The sequence below is a fragment of the Falco biarmicus genome, chromosome 5, assembly GCF_023638135.1.
Source record: "Falco biarmicus isolate bFalBia1 chromosome 5, bFalBia1.pri, whole genome shotgun sequence".
Classification (NCBI taxonomy): domain Eukaryota; kingdom Metazoa; phylum Chordata; class Aves; order Falconiformes; family Falconidae; genus Falco; species Falco biarmicus.
Window position 1 is genome coordinate 55,449,800 of NC_079292.1, and position 13,339 is coordinate 55,463,138.

Below are 13,339 nucleotides of genomic sequence, written 5' to 3' on the forward strand. Positions count from 1 at the left end.
TAATACTGCTATTCTCTACAAGTCCAATCTTAACTTTTGTCTGACTTACTCATGATGGCACATGTGCTGAATGTAGTCATCACTGAACAAACTGGGACATTATTTACTTATATAAAACAATGGTGGTTTCCCCCACTGTTTAAAGGCAGAAGAGCTGTTTTCAGGTCACAGCAAAGTAATTTCTGAGGCAAGCTTTCCAATACTTCCCGCTCAGTTTAGCTAGTTATTCCTGACCAGGTTCTGTTGCTGTGTCTGCTTTTCATTCTGCACACTCTCGTTCCCTGCCGAGTATTTTCCCATCCTATCTATCCACTAATGCCCTATCTATCCACTAACGTGACTGGCCCTACAGGACTGCCACAAAGTACTGCCGAAGTGCTGCTGTTTTCCATGCATCTCTTGTTCCCCTCACCCCACCTCTGGGCATTAGTTGCCTTGCTCTGCTTCACAGGCATTCAAGGCAAGGTTTGTTCAGATTTGTAAAATATGCTTAGTCCTATAGAGGACTAGAAATCAGGACAACAGTAAGAAATAACAATCTCTTAAAACAATGAGGAAGTATTCAGGTAAGTACTCAATGTAAGTTAAGTCTGACTGTACAATTACTTACCAAGGTAAGGATGGATTCTCTTAAGGCCAGAACAATGATATTTGAAATAGAGATGTCATACAGAAAATGTAGCTTGTTTTCACAAGCATTTCTGATCTGTAGCATCAACTATGTTCTTAAAATTGTCAGTGCTATCACTGCTATTCTACACTTGTTTTAATATGCTCAAAAATCTTTAAATTTCATATGTCTTCTTAAAATACAACTTGAGGTGGTAAGAAAACTGAGTTTAATAAAACTCCATTTGTCTATTTAAATTATTCATGTATGGAAAATCGTTTTTCCTAAGCAATTTTTCAGATGCTATTTTTAATACTGTGGCAACTCAAAAGCAGCTTTGTGTTGAATCTGCAAGCTCGGTATGTAGTTAATTCTCAGTGATGAATATGCGCTTTGCTTTTTGAAGGCAATTTGGCTTGGAAATAAAATCATGAACATATGAAAATGCTGAACAGCACATGCAAAGTGTGCTTCTGACGATTCAGATCGTAAGCTTGTATGAATGTTAAAAATGTGGCAATTTGTTTATGCAATCACCCTCAGCTGTCTGTGATAATGTGCACTTATTTAGATGTAGAACATTTATGTAAGTAAAAGCAGTTTCCAAAGTGCTGATGTTGCCTGAACTCCCAAATTACCACTCTGATTTAGTGTTTAACTATGTTAAACAAGTATGTGCACAAAATTAAGGTCAAGCTGACCCACCCACTCAAGTCGTCGTCAAAACCGATGAACAAAAGCACTTCTAATCGAGGGAGTCAACCTTGGGAAACAAAGAACAGATAATGATAAGAGCACCGTTATCTAAATTATGCAGAAAGAAGCCAAGAAAGTTCTGGCCAAGAGGAGACAAGCTGATAAGGTGTTGCAACCTACAGAAAATTAGTTGGAAGTAGGGCAAAGGTAATTGTGGTAGTGGGAGGTTGAGACCTCCAACTCAAATAGCCCCCCAAAGGAGGGCAAACCCCCGCTTCGGGAGCACGTGTAGTTGGTAGAAAACTTCAGCGGTACTGTCTGAGGATGCCAGTAGTTTGCATTGGAAACGAGAAACTTGTAACCAATCCTGTGCGTGAATGAAATTAATATGTAATGTGCTATGAATATGCAAGTACTCTACTGCATATAATGTGTACCCTCGAGTATGTTGGTGTGCGTGTTAGGAGGAAAGATCCCCCCATGCACCCAACGCTGCAATAAACCAGTGTTGGCTTTCTAAACTCTTATTTGCTTTGGAGAGTATTCCTGGTTGCAGTTTTCAATAACACTGAGAGGCACTGAAAAAAAAAAAAAAGATTAGGAAATTGGAGGTTTTGTAAAATCAGTCTGAAGGAGGAACTAGAGAAAAATCGAAAGAAAATTTTTCCAAGGTCACAGCCAAATATTATCTTGTATGTCTTTATGATTCCTAGAAGGTTGCTTTGCCATCTACATATGTATTATATGTAATTCTCCTATTTAGGAGGGTGAACATTGCTTAACAGGTGTTTTCTGAACAGTAACCATACTTAATTTTAATAGATTACAGTATTTAATAAATTAAAGACATTTCTGATAATAATTATTAAAATATTTGTATTTCACTAAAAAAAAACCAGAAAATATCACAGTGGCAAGTGACCAAGGCTAGTCTGGCCTGCGGTTTGGGCACTGTGACAGTGTTTGTCTTGTCAATGCTCACAAGAGAAACCCTCCCCAAGAGCAAATCTATGGCACATTACCTTTTGTATTGCCGAGAATTACTTCCAGACCCTTCTACCTCATTAAACAGCATTACTACTGCTTTTAGTGTAGAAATTGCCATTCAAGCTGAGAATTCCCTACCTGGCCAATCCCTATTCTTGTTGCAGGTGGGTGGAGTAGCTACGTCAATGTGACTCATTTATTCTTGTGTGTTTTTAATTACTATTGGAAGAATAAAACCAGCAGACAACAATACAAAGATAAGACAGTAACCTGACTCCAAAGTTTCAGACAGGCCGGTAATCTTCTTCGGCAGCCTCCAGGGCTGCTGGCCTGATGGAACAGGCTTTTCATAGGAGACAAGCATCCCATGCTGCAAGTACCTTTAAAGAAATGGTGTAAATGAGGAAAAAAGCGAGGGACAACTCCCAGAGCACATAATCCCTCTCAATCTCCGTAAAAATCTTGGTGGTTTTACACTGCCAAATGAGCAGTGTGATTCCCAGAGGAACTACCATTAAGGAAATCTGTTATTTCCAGGGGCAGCTCCTCTTGAATTTTAAACTCATCTTAAGTACAGTTGGGGTGACATTGTTAGTCACACTCAACACATGACAGGCAGATGCTTCTCACCATTTCTTCACCAGTTCATTGAATTCTGCTCCCTTTCTATACATTTGTCTGTTTAATAAAAAAGACCCTTTTTTTTTTCTTTTTTTTTCTCTTTTTTTTGTTACTGGGCACTCCTCTACAAAATCTCCCCTGTGTTTATTTTTCTGATGTAATTCTTCGTGCTATTCTTTACATCTACAAGAAAATTCCAGGATTTTAGTTAGAAGTTGATTTTATCATTGGTAATTTGGTGGTTTAAATTTTCTTGTGACCACTTATAAGGTATCTAATTTTTTTTTTAACCTGTTTCTCACTCCTTAGAAAAGTAAAGGGGTAAACCTGCAAAGAGGAACTTCATAGTGATTTTAGACCTCATAACTAATCTTCACTGCTTGGCAGAGAAAACCTCTCAGACACTGACATTCTCAAATTAATTTCATTTAATACACGGAGCCTATACACCACTTCACCTAGAATCACTAGTACTGGAGAAGTTAAAAGCTTAGTTGTCACTCTCAACTGGATTCACCCTTAACATCAGGAAAAGTTAAAGATGAAACCTGCATGCTTGCTCCAGCAAGAAATCTTGACACTGGGAGCAGAACAATTATTAATAATTAAGTAAAAAATACAACGCAACTCGAAAAGTGTTCTTGTCTTGTTAGTTACAACTGACTTTGTTGCCGTTATCTGAGGGAAAAAATTACCCATGTTCTGCTTGGTAAATACACCCACTTAAGATCTGATGTGTCATGTCTTAGTATCTCACCTTCTCTCCAGGACCGAAAGCTGTTCCCAACAGCAGCTTCTTGGAGCAGCTTGCTCTTCCTCGGCCAACATGTATTTCTTGCCATTTTCTCGCAGGCCTTTTTCTTCCTAACCTGCTATTCTGTGTAAACTCAGCACATGAGGCTTTGAATTTTCTCTGAGGTGCCTTTAAATTAACAATTAATTTAAAGAACGAAGTCAAAATTTCGTAGTGACTTAAGTATCCTTTATTGGCAGCACTGGGTGCATGGGGGATCACTCCACCAAAGTCATGGACACCGAGGGAACCCCTCAGCCCCCTCCTTATACAAGTCACTCATGTCTATTCATCAACTTTCCGGGAACTCATTAACATATCTCACACCTGGACAATCAGCACATTCCATTCAAGGACCCATCACATCTTCAAGTTAACAACATTAACTTATCTTGCGCCTGGACAGTGTCCTTGAGGAGTTGTCTCTATGCAGACTCTATTCCTTAGCGGTCATGTTTAAAGTCTCCATCTTCGCCACGTTGCATGTACAACAGGAATCTAAGACAAAATGTCCCTTTTTAAAGATAACCAACCCAAGGACTTAGCAGTCTGTGCATCCGTCCTGTTGTAATAAGGGTCCCTGGACATCTCCTGACCCTAACTAAACATAGGCGCGTCATCCTTTAGATAAGTGGTACAGCATTCACCATTCACAATCTTACTTTATTTATTAGCTTTAAAAATGTTACAATGTTCTGTAGAGCATAAAAATCACCAGTCATACAGAGGTTGTGTCAGTTTTTAAGTTCTCATTGAGGAATTGCACATGAACGGCACAGATGATAGAGAACACTCCCTTCCCCTTTGGCTGAGGAACTCACACTGCCATGATACACGCTCCTGTAAATCCCTTTGCTTTTCTAGCATGAGACTTGTCCTGGTTTCTACCTTATTTTTAATGTAAGATAAAAGCCAACATTTTTGTTTTGTCAGCTACCTACCAGATACCTACTTATTTTGACTTCTGTATGTAGACGCTTGAGAAAGGAAACTATATTAAACAAAGTCCTGGGTAAAGAAAAATTTCCTAGAAAATAATATGGGTTCTGGTTCCTCCACCAAGATACCCCTTTGCACTCCTTTAGAATGCATCCTGAAAAATTGAAACTATTTCAGTGGGGATCCCTCAACTAAAAGAAAATCCCAAAGTATAAGCTGGACAACAGTGAGAAATGACCAGAAAACGGGACTCTGAATTAAAATACTATATTGCAGTTCATTATTTTCTGTAGAAGAGTGGGTAAATGGATGCAGTACCGTAAGTTGTTTTGTTCTTTGTTTTGCATAAAAATTATGACATGAGAAAGAAATTTAAATTTTTAGACAATAATCATCATCATCATCATCATCAAAAAATACAGAAAATAATCCCTCCAGGACAAGTTAAGAGGGGACATACTCCAGAGAAATACTCACAAATAGATTCCTCTGCATTACCAAGATGTAATTGTTACTGAAAATCGTTATCAGGAACACCCTCCAAAGCAAATGATAGTTTAGAAAGCTGACGGTGGTTTGTTGCAGCGTTGGGTGCATGGGGCCTGCTTTCTCCTAACACGCACACCATCATACTCGAGGGTACACGTTATATGCAGTAGAGTATGTGCATATTCATAGTACATTACATATTCATTTCATTCACGCACAGGATTGGTTACCAGTTTCTCGCTTCTAGTGTGAATTCATGATCACAACACCATATCAGCTTGTTTCCTCTTGCAGCCAGAACTTGGAGACTTCTTTCTGCATAATTTACATAATGGTGTTTTTATCGTTATCTGTTATTTCCTGGGATTGACTCCCTTGATTAGAAGTACTTTCAGTCATCAGTTTTGATGACTTGAGATGGTGGGTACTTGAGGATTAAAGTCTTGAGCAGGTGGGCCAGCCAGACCCAAACGCCATGCACATTCTTGTTTAATTAGATCAGAATTTGGTAACTGGGGAATTTAGGCAACAGTAAGTATGAATATCTGCTGGTACTTGTAGATGCATTTTCTGGATAGGCAGAAGATTTCCCATGTCAAACCAATACAGCAAGGGAAGTAATCAGTGTTATTGAAAAAAATTATTCCTAGATTTGGAATACTCAAGGGAAAGGCATCAAATAATGGGCCTCATTTTATTGCTAAGGTAGTGCACCAAATTGCCAAATTTTTACAGTGTGATTGGGACTTACATACGCCTTGGAGACAGCAATCTAGTGGGAAAGTAGAAAGAATGAATCAGACTATGAACAAACAAATCTCAAAATTATGCCAAGAAACACAAATGAAATGGATAGATGTCTTACCCATAGCTTTATTACGAATCTGAATTACTCCTGGGGTTCAAGAAGGAATTAGTCCTTTTGAAATTTTATAAGGCAAACCATACCCAGTAAGTCTCTTAACAGGGAAAGTGATCAGATGCATATAAGCAGAAATCAGGTGCTTACTGAATGCGTGTTATCGTTGGGACATACACTATCTTCGCTTCACAGGCACCTGAACGAAAGAGCTCTTGTACCTCTGGGCACCCCAGTACATACCTTCCAAACGGGAGATCCAGTTTATATCAAAACCTGGAAAGATGAACCTCTGAAAGAACACTGGAAAGCACCATATTTGGTATTATTAGTCACACCCACAAGGGTCAAGGTAAAGGGAATAGACTTTTGGATTCACTATACTGGAGTGAAGAGTGCCCGTCTGAAAGAGTGGAAGTCAAGAGAGACCGGACCTTTAAAATTGAAATTAACACAGAATCAATGTGCTGCACCTGGATGAATTGGGAACCAGAAGTTCATTTAGATTGCACACAGGGAGAAATTTTATTCCACTTCACATCATTAGGAGTAGTAATATTGTTATTGTATCTTTACAAGTATACCGACTTCTGAAAATAGAAATTAACAAACTAAATAGGTTAATAGTCTTCTTTGACTTGAAGCATACTAATAATTGGATTCTTAGTGTTTGTGTGTATTTATGTATTGATTCAATGTACCTGTAGGTGTTGTTCAATGTTGATAATGCAATCAGGTGATAAGGCGAGACTCATCTAAAGAAAAGTGTTCTTGGTCTGAAAGGGGGGAACTGTAGTTGACAGACCAGCTTGCAGATATGTGATTAATTGAAGGCCAGTTTGTTATTTACTTGGAATTTAGACAAAATATATGAATATCTGTAGTGAAGAACAGAAGAGAGTCTGAAAGACTGAGGATGTTACGAACAGTTGGTGGAACATGGCCTTGGGAGAAGGGATAGACACCATAAATACCTCAAGCTGGGGCACAAGATAAACTCAGACAATCAAATAGTTAATGAGACCAAACAGAAAACTAATTGAACTATGTATGAACTATGCTAATTAACATACTAAAAGGTCCACCCTCCAGCAGAGAGCCCTCTGCTAACAAAGCCCTCTCCCCACAGAACATGCAGTGAAAAGAAAGAATACTGTACCTTTAAATGGAGATAAGGCTTGTAAGAACCAATGAGAATTGTGTGACTAAATGTAATTATAAACACTTGTTCAAAGTGTATAAAATGTTTTACCATGTGTTAAGAGGTGGGCTAGCTTTGTGGATTTAACACCTAGACCCCGTCTCTGCACAGACATGCAATACATGGTATCTTGGCTCTGTGTGTGAGATCGGCTCTTTGCACAGTGGGTAACAAACTCCGTTTGTGAGACAACAGTATGGCCTGCTCATACTGGCTTTCACCAATTAAATAAAAAGCTGCTTCAAATTCACCTCATAATTACTCTCTTTCTGCAGTTGTTACATTTTTAAAAAACTCTTAATGTGCCTCTTCCAAGAGACAATTTTCATTATTAAGTGTCATTCAGATAACGTACAAAAGGAAGGAATCTGTGTTCTGTGTTGGACTATTTTAGCATAATGTCCTGAGAGAAAGCAAAATAACTGGTGATCATATCTAGTTACTTTTTTAATATTATTTTAGTTTTTTTGTGCTCCACTGACAAGCGCAGCACATTATACTGTGTACAAACAATACCTGAGACAGAGCTTAATGCCAGAGAACAATACAGGTAGCAGAACAGAAAAACAATGATGAAAAAAATAAAAATCTAACTCCTTTTGAATCTGTTTGATAGAGCACAAGCCTGGAACTCTCCTGATGTATTAAAAAAGAAATTCCTGGAGAACTTAAGATCTAGTGGATTTGGTTTATTACTTGGGAGTCTTTTCTGAGTGCTTCCAGTATCTTAGACCAAATGTAATGATAACATATTCCAGTAACTGCTATGCTTGGATCTGCTGCCAAGTTTCTTTCTCATTTAGTTCAGATACTCAGATCCAGAGCAAGCTGTCTTTGGTAACTTCACTTTAAATTCAAAGATCCAGAACTACTGTTTGCCTAGTTGCACAAACAAATGTTAAGCCTCATAAAAAGATGTGTGCTCCGAGATGCTCAGAAGTTAGGTAACATATATATTTGAGGGTTTATTCATTAATTAAACTCTCAGAAGAGAGGAAGAGGGGGTATATAGACAAAGCTGTAAATATCTATGAAAACCATAGGTGCAAAAGGCTGCAATCTCATAACTTAGAACCTGAAACTATTTCCAAGAAATACTTGTGTTTTTCTCTGTAACCCTATCATGGGTCAGATGAATTATTCCTATCCAGCTTGTTTTTCTCCTACTTAAAAAGCGTGTTAAAAATATGGCCAGGATGTGCTTCCAGGTGTAGCTATGCTACAACAAAGTACTGAATTCAGATACTTTCAAAAGTGCTATTCTTGTAGAGTACCTGTCCTACATTCATTACTTGTGAATACAAACCTCAGGGGACTGAAGGAAAGAACTGAGTTTTCAGGTTGGATTATTGAAATGCACAGCTTATCTTCACCCCTTTCCATGGATATGTCCAAATATCACCTGCAAACGGAAATTGTTGTACCCCTGTTGTACTTACTTCAATGTCTAGTCTCCCATCTGGCAATTGAAAACAAGCATTCTGCAGAACTACAGAAAAGCCCAAGATTTCCATGTAAGACTTCTGTTTGCAGAGCAATAAATTGCTCTTTTGCTGATGAAAGGCCCCTTTCTACCATCACAAGGTTTAACAACATAGACTACATAGAAACTTTCATGAAAACTAGAATCTTCCTGGCAGGAGCTCCAGGTCTGGAGCTTAGCGAGACTCACTCAGTTTGAATCCAGAAATACATTGCATCACCAGATAACTGTATGAAATTCTCAACAGAACAAGTGGGATTTCCAAATAATTTTATTATGACACTGAAAGTAAAAAACTCGAGGAATACCTCTACTGAGATTACTAGTCATACTAGAACATGCAAGGTTTTAAGATGAAACAAGTCCCTTTGACTATAAAGCTCAACAAAGCCTTTCAAGCTTCAAAAGGAGAGCCTCAGATCAGGTCAGTCATTCTGCTGACTTGCTGCTGCAATCATTATTCTGGAATGGCCTCCATCCCCTGTTGATGAAATCATAACCTTCAATAACACTACTGTAGTGTCATGGATCTTCTCTAGAGTCTGGATGAAAGTAAGCTGTCAAGTCAAAAGATTTCATATGTAATGAGAGGACAACATCAAGCACTGTGGTGAATGCAGTTTGGAAAGTGGAGTTACGTGCTGCGAAGAATGGTGTGCTATGATTATCCAAAACAATACATATGTAAATAATGTTTGCTGCACATAACAGGAGCATTTTTTTAAAAAAGGCACAAACCTCCTCTTACCCAGTATTTCTGAGGCGAAAAAAAGGAAATAGAGAAAAACATGGTAATGTTCTTTCTCTCTGCTCCAATGAAGCTGGAGCGCACACCAAGACATTCATCGCTTCCTGAAACTTCGCAGTGCCTCGGCGGCACACCTCCGTGTGGAAATACCAGCCACCAGCCTGTCAGAGTAGGTGGTAACAGACGGAAACACTTGCGCTGTTTGCAGGCAGCTCTTGCTCATGCAGGAAATCTCGCTGCTGCTCATACCCTGCCTTCCCCGTGTTGTTCCCCGTCTAGAGAACTGCTCTTCCCCACCAGTCCGCAACTGGTCCCTGCAGCCAGCACTGGTGCCCTACGGGCCAGTCATGGCCGCAGAGCGAGCCGCGTTTCCTCAGAGGACAGCCTGGCGGCCAGGGCCGCGCCTGCTGATCTGCAAGGGCAGGCTGGGCTCAGCCCTCGCCGAGGCGGTTTTGTCAGACGCCGATCTCCTCAGCGGACCCAGCAGCACTGCGTTACGTGTGTGTTGGTGCCACTGGGGGATGTGTTCACACCGCCGCCCTTGCCGCCTGGGAACGGTCGCCCCCCCCGCGACCGAGTGTTCGGCCACGTTTAGGATTTAGGGGTGACTGAGCGACGGCTGCTGAATCCAAGAGGCCTCAGAGCACCTTCCTCTGAAGGGGCGCGCGCCCCGCAGCCATCCCACGCTGCCCCGAGAGGACGCGCGTTGCACGGCCCCGCCAACACCGGTGCTGGCAGCGGGCGCAGCCCCGGCACTGTCGCGGGCTCCCGCCGCCTCACCAGCGCGAAGCGGCCCGGGGCTGCCCCTTCCTCCCCGCCCGCCTCCGCGGGGCCGCGCCGCGCCTCAGGGGAGGGGGATCCCGCCGAGGCCGCTCCCCTGGCGCCAACGGCCGCCCGCGAGGTGAAGGGGGAGGGGAGGCGGCGGCGCAGCCGCCATTGCCCCGCGACGGTGTGCCGGCGGGCGGGGACGCCCCACGCGGCTCGGGTCGGCCGGGAGGGCGGCCGTAAGCCCGGCGGGCCGCGGGCCCTTTAAGGCGCCGACGGCAGGCGGCGTGCACATCGCCAAGGCAACTGGGGGCGGGCGCCGGCGGCCGCGGCGTGTAGTCGCCGGCAGCCGTGCTGACGTCGGGGGGAAGCTGAGCAATAACAACAGCGACGCGGGGCGGTGCGCCGGCGTCGGCGTCCGCGGTGCGCCTGCGCGGCCTGCGGGCCTGCTTCTATTTATGTGGGGGGGCGGCAAGATGGCGGGGGTGGAGGCGGCGAGGAGAACGTAGGGGGCAGCTCCGACCGGGCGGCGGAGGGGGGAGGGGAGAGGGAGGAGGAGGAGGAGCCGGTGGGAGGGAGCGCGGAGAGCGGTGTCACCGAGCGCGTGAGGCGGGGGCCGGCGAACGGCGGGCGGGGGGCGGGGGAGGATGGCGGAGCCGCGCCGGGTGCCGTTCATTAGCCTGTCACCCGTGAGGCGCCGCGAGGGCGAGAGCCCGGCGCTGGAGCGCGAGCCGGGGAGCCGCGAGCCGGAGCCGCCGCCGGCGGGCCGCGAGGCGCCGCTGTTGGCGCCGCCAGAGCCGCCGCACGAGCTCTCCCGGCCGGAGCCGCCGCCGCCCCGCGAGAGCGCCGTCCGCCTGGAGCCGCCCCGCGAGCCCGGCCGGCCCGAGCAGCAGCCGCAGCGGGAGCCCCCCCGGCCCGAGCCGCCGCCGCTACCGCCGCCGCAGCTACCGCCGCCGCCGCGCCAGAGCGGCCGGCAGGAGCCGCCGCCGCCGCAGGAGGCGCTCCCGCTCCGCCAGACGGTCCGCCTGGAGGTGGTGCTGAAGGACCCCACCGAGGAGGGCTGCGTGGAGTTCAGCTACCCGGAGCTGCTGCTGTGCGGGGACTCGCGGGTACGGGACCTTCCCCCCCCCCCCCCCCCTTTTCCTCCCGCCGGGCCGGGCCCCGCTGCGCTTCCCTGCCCGCGGCCCCAGCCTTGCCGATAACGCTGTCGGTGGCCCTGTGCGTTGGGGGTGGTCCCGGGGCGGTGTCCCGGAGGGAAGTCCGGCGGCCTCGCCGCCGCTCCGGGCTCCTCCTGGCGCTGAGGCTGCGCCTGTGCCCGAGGCGGGAAGGGGCGGCTTCGCACTTGCCGTCCCCGAGCTGGGCGAGGGCTCCCGGCGTTTGCTGCGGGCAGGGGCGGGAGAGGCCGCTGGCTGGTGCCCTGCGAACCCCCCGCTCCTGCCCGGCGTGGCGGCCTCCCTGCCTGGGAGCTTCCCATGGCAGCTGGAGGGAACTGTTACCGCGCCGGTCTGTTCTCCGGCTGGTCCAGGTAGCGTGCGGGTGGAGAGTTACTAGCCTGGCTCTGTCACAAGCCTCGAGACGCGGTGAAGTGAGCGTGGGCAGGCTGGGACATGGGTTTCTGCGGTCTTGAGTTGGGCAGGGGTTGAATGAGAGTTAAATGTTGTTGAGACTGTAGCCTCACCTGTAACTGTGAAGAACTTCATTCGAGAGAAAAAGTACTTTCCCTTTTCTCCCAACCAGAAAATACTTGGTTCTCGAACTACGTTGATTTGTAAGGAGAACAGCTTGTGCAGACAACTTTAAGAAGCAAGTAGTATTAGCCAATCAACAGGACCTGGTGTTCGTGTAGGAAGGAGACGGATGTCCTTAAGCGGGTCATGCTTAAGCCACTCATTCTTAATGAGTTGAGGATACCAGTGAAGTTGCAGTTGTTTTAAACAGCTGTGGCTCCTCTTAATTCTGGTACATAGAGGAAGTTTACACCTTACTGGGAAGGACAGGGGGGGTGCAAGGAAGTAACTACTACTGAGAAGGTTCTGATAGCTCTGGTAATAAAAGCAAACTTCAGATGCTAGTCCAGCTATTGCTGTTGGATTTTTACATCCAGCAGAAACTTGAGAATGGTTAAAACTTACGTTTTACGAATCAAAGGCTTTCTAGGTGCTGCTGCTGCTGCCATAACTATACTTGGCAGCTTGCAGGCTTTATGCTCTGTAGGAGGAAAGACATACACACTGGCTTGTGTTTGAATGTGAAAGACAGAAAAATCAATGACTGTGATTTTAATCCCTCTGAGATGTTATGATGCAAGTTAAAAGGCTCCTTCTGCTCATCCTGTCCTACAGCTGTTGTGGGCAAACAGTGCCAGTTCTGACTACTCTGAATTGGTGTAGCGTAAGTATGCTGCTCTGTCAAATGCCGTCTTTCTGAGCAGTTCTTGTATGAAGGTGAAAACAGTGTTATGTTTAGAAGTGGTTTAGTATGTGGAGGTTCACTTCCCTTTGGCAGTTCACAGTTCCAGAACTGCCTTTTTCTGTAGGTTGGTAATATGTTAGTCTCATAATACGGACAAAATGGCTTTTTTTAGGTAGTTCCTATGCAAATTCCTTGTCTTCTGGGGGAAGCATTGATTCAGGGGATTTTTGGTACAGTTGGGATCAGAGACTGCTTTTCAGGCAGAAATGGTGATAGAAATGCTTTATAAGAAACTGTGTGTTTTTCAGCTCTCTGTAGAGTCCAGATTAAAATGAATGCATCATAATGGCCTGTCTATTGCTGGACTGTGTGGAACAATCAGCTGATGGTGTGAAACAGGGTCATAAATTGTGATTCTGGACTTTTATTCTTGCTTAAAAACTGATGTGTACTTTGCCTGTAAGTTTAACTTGCTTGCTTGCCATATGGTAGAAGCTGGAAAAGCAACTCTGCTGTGATAGGGAGGTTTTAAAATACTTTATTAATCAGCCTGAAAAGAGAGAGGAAACACATCTTATCCAGCAATAAAGTCAGTGCATGCTGGTTCCTTCATAGTTAAAGCAAGTACAAAAGAATTTACTCTGAACAGTGCAGGAGGCTTAGGATGACAGAAGTTTGTCTTATGGTATGTAACCTGTTCAAAGTCCTAAAATAGAAGAAAAAATTGTGAAAGGAA

General features: G+C 44.8%; 1 protein-coding gene across 3 annotated transcripts in view; it reads left to right on the top strand.

Annotated features, from left to right (window-relative positions):
* The first annotated feature begins 10,718 nt into the window (after window positions 1-10,718).
* The window catches only part of UBN2 (ubinuclein 2), a 56,367-nt gene continuing 53,746 nt past the window's right edge, over window positions 10,719-13,339 (top strand). For 2 of the 3 annotated variants that reach the window (XM_056341578.1, XM_056341580.1), the window contains exon 1: window positions 10,723-11,300. In XM_056341578.1, the coding sequence (XP_056197553.1) occupies window positions 10,839-11,300 (462 nt within the window). In that variant the 5' untranslated portion in view covers window positions 10,723-10,838. Of the gene's footprint in view, window positions 11,301-13,339 lie in introns of all 3 variants that reach the window. The other variant, XM_056341579.1, reaches the window with a different exon arrangement.